This window comes from Alternaria ethzedia (assembly GCF_023757985.1).
Source record: "Alternaria ethzedia strain BMP 0044 chromosome Unknown scaffold_3, whole genome shotgun sequence".
Lineage (NCBI taxonomy): Eukaryota > Fungi > Ascomycota > Dothideomycetes > Pleosporales > Pleosporaceae > Alternaria > Alternaria ethzedia.
This window is the reverse complement of record NW_026056196.1, coordinates 1,588,964-1,606,628: the sequence shown is the minus strand read 5'-3', so window position 1 is coordinate 1,606,628 and position 17,665 is coordinate 1,588,964. Positions and strand designations below refer to the sequence as shown.

The following is a 17,665-nucleotide window of genomic DNA, read 5'->3' as shown; positions in this document are numbered from 1 at the left end:
GAACAGCCTGATCCTCAGCTTACCGTATAACGGCACCAACTACGAGAGCGCGCTGTTGCCTGAAGCGGTATATGTTCAGTATGATGCGATGAGATTGGAGGTGAAGTAGATGGAAACGAGAAATAGGATATTTGATCTATCGAAGCTCGATATATGAGAAAAGAACAATCAACGCCGTGATTATGCACCGCTAAATGTACATTTGCTCTTCCCTTTGTCATCAATGAGTGTATCCAATGATAAGGCTAAGCAACTTCCTCAACCATACGTCCACTGAAAGGTTTCTGGGTCCCTTTCTGTGTCTCCCCAGAGAAAACTCTGCCAACAGGGGCTTGGAGCCACTCGTCTGGCACAGCAAGTTGTGTCCCCTTGGCGTTCTGGATGTATCGTACGTAGAGTGGGTTCGCTCGCTCAGGCTCCTGTTCGATCTCCTCGCCGTCTTCGTTGAGCTCGATCATGGACTTACGGCCGCGTTTCGGGGGTTGTTTCTTGAGTAGACGGTTGATGGTGTCGAGCTAGAGTGGAAGGTCAGTAACTGTAAATACAAGAAGATGCTGCGTTGAACAAACCTTCTCCTCTTCATTCCTCTTCTCACTGAGGTTCTTCCTCCGCCTTGCCATTTCTGCCCTTCGCATAGCGTGCTCTTCGGCTGTGAGGTGTTTCTTCTTCTGCGCCTCGTTCGAGAGGGCTAGGAGTGCGCCGTCTTCTTCTTCGTTGATCAGGGCGCGTTGACGCTTCGTCATCTTGCTGACATCGGGGGTCTGGTCGCGGCTGAGGTCTTCGTCGCTGTCCATTTCGTCCATGTCTCCACCTGGTGTGACGCCCATATCGTCGTCTTCCTCGCCCTCAGCATCTTCGTCTTCGCCCTCTGCGTCTTCCTCCTCAAGATCCGAGTCGGGGTCGCTGAGGTCGTCGTCATCGTCGTCGTCCATGGCCATTTCCTTGGCCTCGACTTTGTCTTGGGCCTTTGTGAGCTTTATGGCTGGCGCTGGCTGGACGGGGATTCCTCTGCTCGCGTTTACGGTGATGCGTGGTGCTGGCGTGTCCTCCATGTCGTCGTCTTCATCTCCCTCGGCGTCCATGTCCTCATCCTCGTCTCCTTCAGCGTCTGGCTCGTCGGAGTCGTCATCCACGTCCATGGCATCGACCTCCTCAGCGTCGTCGTCATCTTCGTCTTCTTCGTCCTCGCTGTCGATCTCCCGCACTACGCGACTACTCCTGGATGCGCGTTTGCCCGCGACTATGTTCTGCCTGCTGACGCCTGCCTTTGGTACGACTCCACCGGTGGCCTGTCTGAGCTTATTGGGTGATGACTTGACGGTGAGGTGGATCGACTGGCGCGTCTCTTCGGGCGAGGAGCGCTGTATGACAGCCGCAGCGGGCGACTGGTTGGCAGTGCCGCGGCGAGGGCGGGTCGAGGAGGCGGTCGGGGCACTGGAGGGTGTTAGAGGAGCTGGAGGTGCGCGCGCGCGGAGGCGAGGCATGATTGCAGAGGAGCGAAGAGCGAGGCCGGCAAAAGCGGGAGAAGGCAGTCAGGAAGGATTGCGACGGCGTCAGATAGGCCGTCGGGTCCGTTGGCCTGGCGCAGGGGTGTGCAGGCGGGTGGCACAACGGTGGTGGTGAGAGGGGCGCCTCTGGGGGCAGTGACGGCGTCTTGGGGATGTTGTACTCGCTGCGCTTCCCTTGGCGATGGGTGCAAGCTATTCGCTCGCCTTGTCAGCCACATACCTGGTGCTGTTTCCTCGCTGGTCCCATCCCTCGCCCTCGGATTCGTCATGCTCGGTGCTTATCCGTCGCATGCGTTTCGCCGCGCGATCTGCCATCTTTGCGATTGGTAAGATGATATCCTCTAGATTAAAAGTGGTTCCAATGGCGTGTTGCGACAATTCTACGCGTGTTGGTCATCGGCCATTCCATCAACCTTCAGATGGAGATTCGCCGGGATCTTCCCCAGGTCCTGATTAGGCCGAAAGCGGCTAGCGCATCTTTCCCTTGGATAGAACGATGGCCTTTCTCGCATCACAACATTGAGAAGGGATTACCCTTCTTAGTAACATCCCGACTCGTTCGCATCTGATCTGAGTTTCGATTGTAAAATATGTGGTATATCAGGTTTACATTGGAAGACTACCTAGATCAACCCCGCCTGTCCACTTCTCAGGTAAACACAGCCTTGACAGTCTCTTCAAGATCTTCCTTAGGCACACCCAGCTTGTCGTTCCAAAGCCCCATAGATGAGAAGTCCCCCAATTGCTGCTCCTTGCCAAACGTCGCACCCTGGATCAAGTACATGATGCCGCTGTGATCTCCCGACTGGAGCTTGGCACGTCCTTGCTCGATGTGCTCCTTCACATTGACCTTGTTGACAGTCCACTTCGTGCCAGTGACCTTCTCTGCTGCGGCCAACATCTCCTTTTGCGTTGTCTGAAATCCACTGATGTAGACATATTGGTTCTTAGTCAAATCGGGGTTCTTGAGTGCGTTGACGGTCGCGATACCGATTTGGTTGAGGTTGGTGCTTGAGAAAACAGCTTCACCATCATCAAAGAGGGTTGTGGTCCTTGACTTGCCGTCAAAGCCCAAGAACGCTACCCTGAGGCCCCAGTCGAAGAAGGGGCCAGTGGCAATTCCAGTCCAGCCAATCTCCTTTTCCTTGGTCTTGAGGTATTTGATCGTCTCGAACTTGGGCTCAAATACGGGCACGATCTCGCGAGCGCGCTCGTCATAGACGTTGCTTCCATACTCTGAAGGAAGGAAGCGCTTCACACCCGCTGCGATCGCGGCATCGATCAACTTGTTTTGATCGCCCAGCGCCATGCCGCCGACGAGCGACAAGACAGCATCTTGGCCCTGGAAGGCTTCCTTCAAGCTGTCGTGGGACTCGTAGTTCGCGCGGATGACTTTGACGCCTTCGGGAAAGGTCGAGCTTGAGCCTTGGCGCGAGAGGACAGTTGTGTTGAATGAGGAATCCTTGAGGAAGGCGTTCAAAATGGAGGGACCAAGGTTGCCGCTCGCCTGGTATCGTTAGTCATCGTATCCAGGAGAAGTCCGGCAAGTATACATACACCGACGATGATGACGTTCTTGATAGACATGTTCGAGAAGTGTTGATTGTTGAGTCTGAATAGGTTTGATATCTGTGATGGGTTGTAGAGTGTGTGGTGATTTTGATGCTGTGAGTGTCCTTGATTGTATGGTCTATTTCACCGATGAAGACGCTCTCTTATGTACACCACGACGAAGACGTGATTATGCATAGCTATGATGCAGGTACAGGGCCCCACATCCCCAAATCCGCGCTGCTTGTAAATCTGCGTCGTACAACCATGTTACCTTAGTAATAAAGGCTGAACCAAAGCCGCACATGGCATGCAGTTCAATCATGATGTGGCGCCATTGCTTACGGTACTAGTCTTGGTCGATACCTAGGTGCCTGGGCAGGTGCAAGGTCGGTGTACTTAATCTCTCCGACAACCACTTTCCAGAAGCTTCGCTGCGGAAGTAGTGCATGGCGAGGGCTCTATCGCCGAAGGTTCATCTCGTAATTACGCCGAAATGATCATGCCAATAGATCAGGTTCAAGTCGGTAGAAGGCTGATGTTGGGGTTGCTTAGCACATCTCGCGGAAATGCACCGCCACGCCAAGGCGCTAGCCTGATCCAGATCATGACTGTGGAAGTCGCGCGCACGCGCGGTCGTCACCCGTCTCCTAGAGTTGTTACTTTGCGCTTTCCCACCGTCTTCGTCACATCACCAATGCAAACCGCGCATCTACCTCAGTGCAGTGTTACTCATGTTGCAGCAAGATGAATCTTTACATTCGCACCTCAACCCAGAGCGAACGCGCGTTCAATCTTCATCGCCAAGACTCATTCTGTTCTCGATAATCCCCCATCTCTCAAGCTGCATGAGCAGCTCGAGTGGATCTCCTGCGTTCCAAGCGCTGATTTCCCACTCTGTACGATTTCTCCCGCCTCCTTTGTCGTACACCCAGGGTATCTTCTCAATGGTCCACACAAGTTCTCGTTGTGACGCGTTCAATCGTCGGATGTACTCCCTCGCTTTCATAACCGCGTCTTTAGTCCCCTTCCGCCGAACCTTCATCACCGACGCTACCACATACATTCCTGGACATCTCGTGTTGAGGCGCAGCTTCGTGTGCATTCGGTCGATATCCGTCAAGATCGCGTGGTACGCATGCTTGTTGAGGCCGAGGGCGTCCATTTCAGGTGTATGAGGCGGATAGATGGGATGTCTGAACCCGAAGCGTAGTACTCGGAGTCTGGTTCCTCGCTCTACCGTCTGACGGCATTCCAATCTTCTGTTATGCTCGTAGCTGGTTCTGTTCACGGCACTAGGAAACTGCTCCTTCCACGCCCGATCATCGCTCACCAGCGCGGCAATGATATCTTGCTTCAGTGTGGTATCGGCATACTGCTTCCTCCTATTCACTAGAGGGTTGTCTTCCATCTCAGCCAGATACTTTGCATATGTACTGCGCCGCGTGCTGGCATTGATGCTTGCTCTCATCCAGGCTCGAAAGTAAGGATCGACACCGTACCGATCGATATTGGCACTCAGAACCTCCCGCTTACGAAGCGGGACAGCATTGGGACAAAGAGGATATGGCTTCGAACGATCTCGAATTTGTGCGTGGTGGGGGATGAGGTCATCTGCACACCTGATCGTCTCCGTCGCAGACATTGCTTGACGCCCAAGTGTTGGTCTTGGTCCAGACTCAGCGCATGGAAATACATCGATGAAGGACAGACGCTGACCCATACGCTGACTTGGCTTGGCTGGAGGCGCAGACATCAGTGCCGCTTGCAAGGTTTGGTCGCGGTCGACATGGAGAATCTGGATGTGTGACTCTGAGACACGAGACGGCGCGAAAAGCGAAAACGAATGCACGCAAACCATCACCGAAACGCCCCTGGCTTGAAGGTTCCATGTTATCTCTTCGAGGAGCTGATTGAGCGCGACAGCCTCTTGCTGGTTCTTCTTCAGCTGTTCGGTTGTGTCCCAAAACCTGCCGCATTTGCCTGGCCCGTGCTTCTTTCCGGAAGTCTTGCGTTCACCGGCTTCAGCAGGGGATGCCGCGACCGGTCCTGCACATTTCTTTCTCCTTACTCCCGTCCAGATCTTGTTCAAGAAATCCCTCAGCGCAGTTGTCAAGCGACAATAATCTTCATACGTGAGGCCATGGTCTGCTAGCGCAGTTGTGTACTCTGTAGGTTCGCAGAGCCGAAATGATGTCACAAAATGCGCTTCGGATCGAGTACATTGTTGACGGTCGGCGACCCCAGGGAACAGCATTCCGATGTCGTCAACGAAGCGTTTCTCCGGCTGTTGAGGGGGTAGGCGGAAGTCGCTTGCCTGCACGACGGATTTGCGAATATTCTCCAATGTCGAGTGCCTCATACTAATCGTCGATTTCAAAAGGCTTCTTGCTCTAGCTCCAATGCGCTCGCTAAGGACGCGGTGATCGCCTGAGACGCAGGCATCAGGCCGTGTGGCCGACGAGATTAGGCTGCTCTTTGGGTACGAAGACTCTGACTGCAGTGGCGGATCTGCGATCGTACTCTCCGAGCATCGTTTCCCAGACGACTGCGCATAAAGTGCGCGGTGATGACCCAGCGAGTTCGCCTTTTCAACAAGGTGAGAGTCGCTATTGGATTTGTTGTTTGTTGCGACATCCAGATCTGGCTTCGCGGTTCGAAAAGGTATGGGATCAGTGTGCCTGCGAGATAGCACAGGCCTGGCATGTTCGTGCTCTCCTTCTCTTTCCGCGCATCCCATGTCTCCCCTCTCGCTCCCCAACGTCGTTATACAATCCACCGACAGCCGCTGAGCCATTTTGAAGATCTGAACGTCATGGGTCTCTTTCTCGCGTGTCTTTCCAATTGCCATACAGTAATGACGGTGTCTTCACTCGTCGCGAGTGGATAAACTGGATTCGCAGTTCTCTTGAGGTGTTTGTAACTTGTTGAGGGCGCTGGTAAACATCATCGTGGGCAACAACCCACTAGATATGGACAGAAGCGACTGCCGGCTGCTAAATTTACAATTGTGGAAGCTCGGCAATGTTTCTCTTCCTGCAGCGCGATTGACTTTGGACCAATCCGCACTCAGAAATCTCGGCCGAAACTGAGGGCAGGGGCGTATGCGAAGACAAAGGGCTGCAGCAAGGGGCTGCCCTTTGCGCATGTCTTGGACCACTACTTCAACAAGTTTCGACGCACGATGACATTCGAACACCACAAGCATTAAGTCTTCACCCAAAACGGTCGCGTCCCAGGATCTACTGATTACACGGTCCATGGTGAGTTGCTCCGCGGATCTAACATGCGCTGCGCCCTCCCGTTTAGGTGAAGCTTTCAAGCGCAAAATACGTGGCATTTCAAGTCGGGCTTTGGTCACCGCTGCAATCGATTTAAACTCTGGAGTCCAAGCTCAATGCGATTGTTGTTGGCCCCAAAGGTGAGGGCATCTGGCGGTGGCGCAAAGGATCTCACAGTTCATGCGCCCAAAAACGCCGCAATCTCATGAGCCAGGATTTGCACGCATCTTCGCAGGGTCTCTTCCTCTACCCGATTCAGCCTTCTCAGCCGATATCTGATGAGAAGTAGAACATCGGAGTCATACTGTCGGCGCATTGTCATACACTGGTATGCGTCATACAAGCAATCGTAATGTGTTATAGTATGACAACCCCTTCCCGACAAGCTCTCTCTATCCCGCCACAAGAGCACCTTTCAGTCGTAATCTTGTGCATACCCAAGTACTCACCTGTCTTTTGGACGACTTCAATAGCTGATAGAACAGGCCAACATGCCTTCATATCCGTCGCGCCATTCAGGTCCAACACTACAGAAATTCCAACGACGAGTGCAGCACGATATGACAGTGCTGTTCAAGTCAGTATGTACATGGGAGGCTTTGAGTCTCAAAGCTACTGACTGCGTAGTATCTTGCATTCACTGACGCAGTGTGACTTCTTCGATATGACAGACAAAAGACCCACAGGGTTCGACACTCGAATCATGCAGCGTTTCTTATAAATTCTACATTCCAGTCGGTCACTTGAACTACATTCTCATAGAGTTGCACGAATACACCGACATAATCTCTCGGCTATAGACCATGAGCGACCAGGAATTCAAGACAAATCTAACTAGCTACTTTTACAACGAGTTACGTTACGCAAAATGTTCTCCAAAAAAAGCTTCGATATATGCAGATCACGCCATGAAGATCTATAGCTATTATTGGGGTCTTGGAGACACTCACGAAACGGCCTTAGGTCATGCCCAACACAGTATCGAGAAACATTTCCATCCAGCCGAAGAGTTGGACCTTCCGGGAGGTAGTCTTTACTCAGAAGAAGTGGCGAAACAGCAGAGAACCCAAGAAGCCTTGGTAGATGTCCGCATTCCTACTCGTGGCACATCCTCACACCCTTCGACCTTCCGCTATGCCGCTGCCACTGCTGATGAAGACATTCAAGGTTTGTAACTGCATAAGACAAATCCTGTTCAGCTTCACTAATTTGAGTAAAGATCATGTCAGATGTTCAGCATCCTCGAAAGCAGCTCCCACTAGCGCTTCAAAGCACCGATCCAACGATAGGACTAATCAGGAACACTCAAGTCAAAAGCCTTCCCAAGTTAGACAAAAGGTCATTTATCACGGTGGTGAGAGTCTGCACGCAGACGCTCGACAGAATGTCGGTGCGCGCACACCGATCCATGATCGATCGACACACCAGGTCCATGATCCACCACTGGCGCACCCTCTACATACCGGGGGATCAAGTCGGCATACACAGTCTCGCAAAAGTCGCGGTAAAGACGTCTCAGTACGCGACCAATCCCCAGTACGAGGAGCCGCCAAATACCAATCCAGCGCCTTACATAATACGAGCAAAGAGCAGGACGCGTACTACGTTTCAAAAGACTCCGACATACGAATCAATTACAAGAAACCTCCACCCGTTGGCTCAAGTCGCAGACCACGTAAACAGTCACAAACTGAAGGAACTCATCAAGCGGATTCTCCTTTTGCGTCCGCTGGTGATCATAAGCCAAGCGACCGTTCTCATACTCCAACAAAGTCTACAAAGAACAGTGGTGGGCCAAAGGTCAGCGAGACTGTGTCGGAGCAATCCTCAGACGAGGAATTCGATAGAGCCCCATCTCCAGGACCTCAGCAGTTCAGACCGCCGAGCATATCGAGCGAATCCCCAGACGAAGGTATGGCCCCCGGTCAAAAGCCGCCGGTAGATCTCTACAAGTTTCTAGACATCGCACGGTCGGATGATACAGCGTCGGTCAAGGACGCCTATTTCAAGATGATCAAGAAGTGTCATCCAGACAAATGGAACTCTTTGCCGGACGGTGATGAGGTCAAAGAGGAGAACAAAAGAAAGGCAGCGTACCTTAATGCTACAAAGGATGTACTGCTTGATGCAGATAAGAGGGCCTTTTATGATGAGACTGGGCTTATGTCCTGATCTTGCTTGAACTAGTGTAAGAGCTCTTTTGGTGGCAAGGCAGCAGCACTAGATAGAGCTATAGAATATATCTCAGTGAGCAAGCATTGTTTTGAAAATTTGTCCTAAAAATGAATAGCAGCGTGTTTGATGCGCCACTGCAATTTTGCTCATGGGTCAACGTCGGTTGCCAGCCTCACACCGGAGCGCTTCACCGAATTGCCGACCACCTGCGATTTGCACTCGCTAAGCTTTTCGCATCGCCAGGCACCTCGAAAGGGTCTCTGTCTCGTTTCATGTAGTCTCAGCGGTTGGTCCTTTCCTCACTGTCTGATGACAAGCACATGATCAGAGTGATGCGATTCGTCTACAGTCATAAACCAACATGCGTCAAACGAAGACTCAACATGTGCACATCTTTGGTGCAGCCTCTGTCCACGTCTCTCACAGGCGCCGTCAACGACCATGAGTTTCCTACTCGGACCAGTGACTCGACCACTGTTGAGGACTCATTTGTACGTGGTATAAAATTCCTTGGATTTGGAGAACCTTTACTGAACATCTCCACTCTCATAACTATGTTCACAATCTAAGGGCCATGAACCGCAAAGCATATGAGGCCCATCTACGAGAATGGGAAGAATACCGTAATCCGGGGTCCACGCATGCGGAGGCACCAAGACGGCGCCAACCTGTTGAGCCTCGAACAGGGTCATCGAGAAGGTCTCTTGTTGGCGATGCGCTGCTAGATGATCCAGAACGCGACCGGGTACGTGAGCAGCTCAAAAAACATGATCGTTTGCGAAAAGAGGCACACAAACGAACCTCATCCGAAGAACGGTACCCTGAGACACTCCGTGGTTGTTTTTGGGATGAAGAAGAGGTCGAGAGATACCCTGGCACAAAGCAGGAGAGCATTGGGTCGAAGCGGACATCGATACCCAAACAAGAAAGCCGAGTCTTGAATTCAAGCAATCCTACTACTGACGAAGAGGCGATGAAATGTCATGGAAAAGCTCGAGCTCCTCTCTCAACAGATGGGCATGTTGTTGACAGCGAGCGTCGCCGCAGTAAGCTGCCTGTTCCCTTAGTTTTTATACATATCGCTGACTACGACGGAGTTATTGGCAAGACTATATTTAGACTTTCTCAGAATCAAGGCTACTTATTCCTGACTAGCAGCCGTCATAGCAGAGTAAAAGAGGGATGGGAGAAAGCAAAGATCAAGGCTATCAAGGAAAACCACAAATTTGTACAAAAATGCCGCAAGGAAAAGGCTGCTCGTGATGCAGCTACTCTCGCCTCAGTACAGACACTGGACCCGAGACCAGGCAGTGCACACGACATGAGTAGTGCGCGGAGTGCCGTACGTCATCCTAAAGATCGCAAGCCGAGCGCATCGTCCCGTACGCGTCCTCAAGTCTTGCCAACCAAATCCACCCCAGACGCGCCGAGTGTTCGACCCGCTGGGCCTAAGCACACCAAGAGAGAGCGCAAAACTCCAGACCAACGCCCAATCTTGGTTCAACATACCTGGCTTTCCAACTACATGTCCGAAAACAAGATCACCCCGAGCGTACCTCAACCATCATCGCATAGTGGAAGCAAAAGCCGTCATGAACGCCCATACGCTAGCGTGGCCGACGAGAAGGACTCTTTGCTGTTGGAAGTTGGTCCTGAAACCGAACCACTGTCTTTAAGGAGAGAAGATGCGACGTAGGAGTGCGACTTCTGGATCTAGTTGAAGAGAGATGTCATTCTGTCCGTTGGGAGCTATGTCGCGATGTTTGGCTGCTTCGGTAGCAGTCCAGTATCGATGGACTTCAACTGGCTTCTCTGCCCATGCTGGCGGCTCTTGTTCGAAGAGGCTAGTGATATCTTGAGGTTGTTAGTTCTTTGATGATAATAACAAAGTTGACATCAAGTCGAAAGCGTTTACTTACCCGACTGTGCCGACGGCTGAAGTTTGTGATTTCAAAATATGAGCAAAGCGGTGGCAACGATGCGAGCTGAGGGAAGCAGTTGCGTGGCACCTGTAGCACTAGCTCTATCTCGTCTTCTTTCGTTCCCACCTCCTTCGACCAAATCCTGCGTAGCGTACGTACCCGTTCAGCCCATTGTTCACTACCTTCGGCGTCTCCAAATTCCGGGTAGAAGTCGAAGAGTCCAGCTTCTTTCAAGAGTTTCAGGGAAGTGACGCATGATCGATCAGTAATGCTCACCGCCCCTTGGGAAAGGTACTCGCCGTTGTAATAGTCTTCAAAGTTCAGACGAAAGTCGTCTCATTAAACGGGATCTTGTGTGTCTCAAAGCAGCTCACACATGCTGTCACCTTCCAGTCCATTCACTTGGAACACTTCGATTGCCCAAACCGGAACAGGCAGTCACCGCCAATTTCCGCAGCCCACGTGCAGCCCCACATAAAACACTTTCCATTGTCGGCGTCGCTACCTTCACATTCGTCGTCTTTGCCATATCATAGCGCCAGCTCCTTCCGTTACGACACATCGCGCATGCGCGTCCACAGATCCTCAGATCCACGACCTCACCTAGCGGCCAACATGAAGTAAATATACTGCACTCTGACTGTCTGCTCAGTTCCACTAACCGACGCAGTCCGACGGACGCGATCATCGAGTTGGTGGTACCGGGTTATGTTGGAGAGACGACTCTTCTCAAAGTTCACCGCGGTGTTCTCTGCAAGAGCTCGAAATTCTTCCAAAACGCCGTAAAGCCAGAATGGACCCACCAAGAAGAGAGAGTCATCAACCTCCCGGAAGATTTGGCGGACACAGTGATCAGCTACGTCAAATGGCTTTACTGTGACAAGCTTGCGATCAGTCAAGTCCTACCGCCAGACGCCCTCACGCCCGAGAAGAAGACTGAAGAAAAGGACAAAATCTACGTGTTGCTTGCGCAAGCATACGTCTTCGGAGAGAAGATGATGGATGTGAAGTACAAGAACGCAGTACTGAAGGCCATATACGGGCTCACGAACGCCTTTTCGAAGTCTATGGGATCGAAGAGCGTCTGTATTCTATACGATGGCACTCCTTCCGGATCTCCACTACGACGTTTCATTGCCGAAAACACTGCACACAAGGCCTGGCATGACTCAGAGAAGGGAGTTGGCTGGGGGAACTACTTCGACAAATGTCCAAAAGAAGCTTTGGCAGACGCACTCAGGGCGATGGTCAAGATACGCCCGGCGAAAGTCGACTCACTTCCTGGGCTTCACTCGTACCTAGAGGAACACTAGTAGAATCACTAACGATTTCCCTTTCGGTCATCAAACTGAGTGGCTGGGGTTGCACTAGTCGATGACGTGAGTGCCGGCTTTCTACTGACAAAGCAAGATACTATCGTCATTAGTCACAAGCGTAGCATAATATCAAACTCATCTGATTCTTCTACACCTCACTAGGCAACACCCCCCATCTATCGTAAAACTTCTTCTTAACCTCATCACACAACACATCATTCGCCTGATTAATCTCTGCCATCTTCTCAGTAGCTTTCTTCTTGTCAGGTCCACGACAGCGATCAGGATGCCACTTCAAACTCATAGAACGGTGTGCTTTCTTGATATCAGCAGCTGTGGCGCTTCGGTTAAGACCAAGTACAATGTAAAGATCTATTGCGGGTTTGATGCCTTGCGGAGGTGGCGTGACTGGGCGTTGAGATGATGATGGTGGTACATAAGAGGTCCTAGGTGGAGCGCCGGGGCGAAAAGAGTAAGAAGAGTTGGTCGGGTACGAATCGGACGACGAGTAGAATGTATAGCTGGGTGGTGATGAAGAGTACGAGGGGTGACTCGACTCTGCAGTCCAACGCCGATAGCCTGAAGGTGGCTTCCGGTCTCCATTACTGGGAAACCAGCTGTATGAATTACTACGAGGGCCATAAGAGAATGAACGTTGTGGGCCATGATCTCTAACAGTATATCCATCGGAGTTTTCTCGCGATGGCTGAGCATGGCGCTGATAGTCGTAGACAGAAGGGATGTAATCCGGACGGCGATAGCTCGGCGTACTCCGATCCTCCGCGTGTTGCCATTGCGGCTCCTGAACATTGCCCTGGTAGTGGTAATGGGAGGGCATGTACTGAGGAGCACGATATTCAGGCACACTTGGTATGCTCCAATCTTCTTCAGCTTGCGTTCGCATCTCTGCAAATATGCTGTCATTGTCGTCCAAAAGACTCCACATCATACCGGAGAACCCACTAAAAGCATCGTGTCCACCGCCATCTCTGGCTCTCCGTGAGCTATGCATCGGCGGGTCATCATCATACGAGAGTGGAGACGATGAGTACCTATGGTGCGCTATACTCGCTTGATATAGCTCTTCTAGGTATCTTTTCGAGATGATTGAATCTGCGTTGAGAACACGCTCGACGTATTTGAGGCTGCGCTCAGAGGCTTCGTCGATGGTGTAGCCCCTGTTGCGGCAGTGGATGTAATAGCTTCCCCGAAGCTCTTCTTCTTCTGCATGTCTATCCATGAGGGATGTGTAAGCGAGGAGCTCCTAGATAAGGGTTTACTGTGCAGTCTGAAGTTGAGGGTGGAGAGGCCTGCTCTGTGTAAAATTGATTGACCGTCCAAACTGGCCAGGTACTTATGAAGTTGGTGGCGCACTGTATAGATCGATGCTACTTCACAACGGTAGTGTAGTGAACGGCACAAGTTTTCATTGTAATCGAACCAAAATCGGCTTGAAAATGACTTAGGTAAAGGGTTGTGGTGCTAGGTGAATAGCATTCCTACATCAGCCTTACATTGTAGTCTCGCGTTTCGCACGTATTGTGTACACATATCGTACATAGCCCAATCCCTCCTCACATAGGGACAGGCGTTAGATGGCCATCCTTGTCATACTTCGCCTTGAAGAACGTGTAGCTCAGTGTGACGGTCTCAATACCCTTCATGTTAATATCCTTTGTGAATTCAGGATCGATGTAGAAGAAGACGGGCATGTCCACCGTTTCCCCAGCATTTAGTCTCTGCTCTTCGAAGCAAAAGCATTGGATCTTGCTGAAGTATGGGGCGACCTGTCCTGGTGTGACAGAATATGTAGCTACGCCAATGATATCTTCTGACGATTTGTTGGTTGCAGTGTAGAAAGCGAGGGCGGTCTCGCCGGGGAGGACTCGGACTTCGCGCTGTTGAGGAACAAACTTCCACGGTAGGACGTCGGATACGGAGCCGTTGAATGTGATTCGGATACGTGGGTGGTGTTCGACGGGCTTTAGGCGCTCGGAGGGATCGACGGAAGTATCGCCGCCGTGGGCCGCTGACTTTATAGGCTGGCCTCCCCAACCGGTCTCCTGGCAGATCTGAAGAATACGTCAGATTGGGTTTCTGCCGACAATGTGATGATCTATGACCATACCATCTTGTAAAACGGTACTGAGCCATAACTGAGCGCTGTGAAGCCTATTATCACACTGAAGACATAGTTCCTACGCGATGATCAGCGATTGCACTTTCTGCCAACAGAATCTTGTACATACATGACTGTGCGGTTCTTCATCTTATATTGCGCATGCATCTGGTCCATTCTTGGCACGGTGCCATGCTGCCGCGCGGGATTTGTGCTGTTCATCCATCTTCGTGCGGTCAAGGCGGGATTTCGGGCGCGCGGTATCCTAGTGAGCGAGCGAGAGCATGACAGGCAGGTCCAGGATCCCAGCGACCGTGAGGGAAGTTGTCGTAATGGCAATGCGGCAGACATATCGTATTGTTGTGTTGTAAGAGTCAACGAGCCAATGGAGGAAACCTCGGCGGAGTGATGAGCAATGGAAGTTCGCCGCGGGATTTAGCCCGATTGGGAACGCGTCTTGGAGCGCAAAAGTCGCGAGTGATTTGCGGACGTCATCTTCGATACTACCAGCACAACCATTCTCACGACACACATTTGTCTTCTCCTTCCAAAATTCGAAGTTGCGATCCCTGCCGACAAACAGCACAATGTCAGAAGTCCTCTGCGGCGTCTGCAACGCAGAGCCCAAGAAATACAAGTGCCCGACTTGCGCGCTTCCATAGTTCGTTGCCATTTGTGATCTCTTAAATCTACAATACTGATCGCATACAGCTGTTCATTATCATGCTTCAAATCGCACAAACCAACACATCCCGACACCACGTCAGACGCGCCAAAGCCAGCAGAGCCAGCCCTCCCACAACCACCTCCTCCCGCCCCAGTACCGCGCTACCTAAAGGCGCGCATCGACTTCTCCGTATTAGCAACAAACCCGAAATTCCAAGAGCTACTCAAAACACACCCAACGCTACTTCCGTCACTCCAACGCGTATACGCCAAGACCATCAAACCAGATCCCGAAGCTGAGAGTCGGCGGCGCATGCTCGAACGAAACGCCTCACGGGGAAGAGGCATGAGGGGAAGGGGCCGAGGAGCATGGAGGGGTGGACGCGGAGGTTTCAATGGAGGGCAGGAAAAGAAGGAAGAGTACTGGACCCAGAAGAAGGGAGACAAGGACGCGATGGAGGAGTTGAAGGGTATAAGAGAAGGAGAGGGGAAGGAGGGAGAGAAAGACGCCATGGCCGAGTTCGTTGGGTTGGTCGAAGAGCTCTTTGGGCAGCATGAGAAGGATGCGATGGAAGAAGTTTGATTGGTAGCCTACAACACCATCATTTCACGATGAGATTACGGACGAATCGCGATACCACAGCGACGAAAGCAAATACCTGCTAGAGAACGACAGAAGCCCAGATACCGAGCGTACTAGGAAACCAGGCCTATGGTCCAAGGCCTGAAGTACCCATGATACCGTCTTTGGGAACTATGTCTGGAGTATCGATACGAGCGCCAGGCTGATGAGAAAGTATCATTGTGTGAGGAATCACCGGCGCCGACAGATACTAATAGCCTATCGCTACTATAAGCTAGCTAGCACGTATACTTGATATCCAACTCTACCCTCGGCACTCCCTCGAAATCCTCCGGAACCACATACGAAATGTTGTAAAACAGATGGTTCCTCAGCGCCGTTCCATACGTCACATTCTGCTTCACCAAGCCCTCCGCCTCAACCTCAATCTCCACACACGGCAAATCCTCGAATCCCGTTATGCGTCGCCCAGTACCCAGCGTCCAACTCGGCGGCACATTCGACAGCGCAAATGTAAAGATATCGCTCCCTTCCTGCGTCCGGTTGGGATAGCTAATAGAGAGATGATTTGGCGAGGCGACAGCGTGGATCGACGATGCAGACGGGTAGAGGGCGAAGAAGGTGTTAAGCGGATAAGGCTTATGCTCCTTATCACCCGCCCAATGAACAATAGCAGGAACAAACTGATCCCCTCTGTTCACATCCTCATCCACCTGTTGTCCGCCAATCATCAACTCTTTGCTCAACCAACTCGACGCGATCCTCGGCTCACCTCCCTCGAGCTCATCCCAAACCGTTCGGTTCAGCCACCTTGGCTCTCCAATGAAGTCTCTTGTCGTAAACGCCTTTTCCACATGCGCTGGTAAAAGCGTCTCCACATCTCCAAGGACAAGCGTCATAGCCGCTCCCTGAGCAACATCAAATAGTAAATCCCCCTCCATCTTCTTCGGCTGGCTCGTCCGCTCCCTGCCCCAAAGACCCCACAGTACCAAGGAGAGAACAGACGAATGCTGTGTGATATCTCTCGTATACGCCCTATCATACGGCCCCACCACATTCCCCAAATACCCATTATAATGATCCGCTAAATCACCCATCATCCGCGGCAGGATATACTTCGCCGCCTTCGTCATGCTGGAGTTACCAACACCGTACTTGATCTGCGCACCCATGGCCCAGACATCAATCCCGTAATACGTAGGCGCGTTGTACTCGCTAACCGTCTCCGCACCTTCTCTTTGGAACAACTGTAATATCTTCTTCCCTTGGTCTTCCGCGAAAGACGTGAAAGTGGAGTTGGATCGACGGGTGCCGATGTATTCGCAGAGGAGAGCGCGCATCATGGCTGGGTTCGTGTAGCCGATTGTTAGGTTGTCGTCGATTGTGGGGTAGGTGCCGTTGCGGCGCATACTGCCCACGGCGGCGACTTCGAGCGAATCTTCGATGGAGGTTATGAGCGAAGGGGGGAGGAGAAAGGAGAATTCGGAGAGGATCTGGATTAGTTGGGTGCCGATGAAGTCGCGCCAGTTGGGGTCGTAGGTTGTCTTCGGGGGGGAGTGTATTAGCTTGGGGATTGGAGGGAGTGACGGTAGATGCTGGTCAACGTACGTATATCTTTGGTACGTATAAACCTGAATCAGGCGTTGGATCTGGTTCATCAGGGGATAGCTTGTATGTTCCGTACCATGGAGCGTCGAAATCATCTGTCATCTGACATGCTAGTCTAATGCCGCATTGTCAGTCATTTTCTTCTTAGACTTCACCTGCCCATTCTATACCATACGTACATGTTCCTGATAGAAGCTTCTGCATGCTTCACATCATCTCCCTGGTTCCTGTGCAACAATCCGGCTACATACCACGCTGTGAAGCGAACAGACCATGGTCCTTTGTCGGAGTACTGGATGAAGTTGTAGGATGCATCGTAGCGGTTGTCCTGGATGTGCATGGACCAGTCGAAGAGATCTTGGGCATCTGATTGGGACTGTTAGTGAGAAGACATAGACGTTAATTAGAAAGCTTGATTGACGTACTTGAAGAAAGTACTGTGCTGCTACGTTTCGTTACTGCAGCACTTACACGCGTGGCAAGATACGCTACGACGAAGCTGAATGCCCTCATCTTAGACTATAGACGAACCCAATGCATTCAATAGCTTCATTGTCCTCATCACATTGTCGACTTAAATACCTTCCCAGATTCCTGCACGCCTGAGCCGGATAATTGCACCCGCAATCAAAAACCTCCGCATCGTGAGCGGCGATCTACCCCAGACTTCAAGTATTCGGCGCAGTGCCCGCCGAAGAGTAGCCTTGTGTGTTCTAGTGAAGCTTGGAGTGCTTGGTAGGATCAGGTAGTTGCATGTGTAGTGTCACTTCTCGTTGCCGCTAATGACGCACCGGGAAATTCTCCCGGATATATTCCTCTGGGCGTCAATACTTCCGGTGCTACTAGAAATGAAGTCTTGGAACTGGTATTTGACTCTTGGAAAAGGTATATTGAGGCAGAACAACGCGTATCGCGGATGGGAATGTGGTATCGTAG

General features: G+C 51.6%; 7 protein-coding genes across 7 annotated transcripts; 3 read left to right on the top strand and 4 right to left on the bottom strand.

Annotated features, from left to right (window-relative positions):
- Positions 1-245: 245 nt before the first annotated feature.
- On the bottom strand, positions 246-1,823 carry J4E87_002032 (uncharacterized protein; the record flags this gene model as incomplete). Its single annotated transcript, XM_049373671.1, has 3 exons — positions 246-515; positions 570-1,434; positions 1,729-1,823. The coding sequence occupies 3 exons, from the start codon at positions 1,821-1,823 to the stop codon at positions 246-248; spliced, it is 1,230 nt and encodes a 409-aa protein (XP_049237041.1).
- Positions 1,824-2,157: 334 nt separating this feature from the next.
- Positions 2,158-3,095, bottom strand: J4E87_002031 (uncharacterized protein; the record flags this gene model as incomplete). The annotated part of the gene is made up of 2 exons (XM_049373670.1): positions 2,158-3,015; positions 3,066-3,095. The coding sequence occupies 2 exons, from the start codon at positions 3,093-3,095 to the stop codon at positions 2,158-2,160; spliced, it is 888 nt and encodes a 295-aa protein (XP_049237040.1).
- Positions 3,096-7,724: 4,629 nt separating this feature from the next.
- Positions 7,725-8,512, top strand: J4E87_002030 (uncharacterized protein; the record flags this gene model as incomplete). Its single annotated transcript, XM_049373669.1, has 2 exons — positions 7,725-7,730; positions 7,934-8,512. 2 exons carry the CDS (start codon positions 7,725-7,727, stop codon positions 8,510-8,512), a joined length of 585 nt encoding a protein of 194 aa, XP_049237039.1.
- Positions 8,513-11,052: 2,540 nt separating this feature from the next.
- Positions 11,053-11,750, top strand: J4E87_002029 (uncharacterized protein; the record flags this gene model as incomplete). The annotated part of the gene is made up of 2 exons (XM_049373668.1): positions 11,053-11,057; positions 11,108-11,750. 2 exons carry the CDS (start codon positions 11,053-11,055, stop codon positions 11,748-11,750), a joined length of 648 nt encoding a protein of 215 aa, XP_049237038.1.
- Positions 11,751-13,327: 1,577 nt separating this feature from the next.
- On the bottom strand, positions 13,328-14,049 carry J4E87_002028 (uncharacterized protein; the record flags this gene model as incomplete). The annotated part of the gene is made up of 3 exons (XM_049373667.1): positions 13,328-13,825; positions 13,882-13,951; positions 14,003-14,049. The coding sequence occupies 3 exons, from the start codon at positions 14,047-14,049 to the stop codon at positions 13,328-13,330; spliced, it is 615 nt and encodes a 204-aa protein (XP_049237037.1).
- A 410-nt stretch (positions 14,050-14,459) lies between these two features.
- Positions 14,460-15,121, top strand: J4E87_002027 (uncharacterized protein; the record flags this gene model as incomplete). Its single annotated transcript, XM_049373666.1, has 2 exons — positions 14,460-14,509; positions 14,584-15,121. 2 exons carry the CDS (start codon positions 14,460-14,462, stop codon positions 15,119-15,121), a joined length of 588 nt encoding a protein of 195 aa, XP_049237036.1.
- A 278-nt stretch (positions 15,122-15,399) lies between these two features.
- Positions 15,400-17,242, bottom strand: J4E87_002026 (uncharacterized protein; the record flags this gene model as incomplete). Its single annotated transcript, XM_049373665.1, has 4 exons — positions 15,400-16,665; positions 16,730-16,844; positions 16,909-17,095; positions 17,155-17,242. 4 exons carry the CDS (start codon positions 17,240-17,242, stop codon positions 15,400-15,402), a joined length of 1,656 nt encoding a protein of 551 aa, XP_049237035.1.
- Positions 17,243-17,665: the final 423 nt, after the last annotated feature.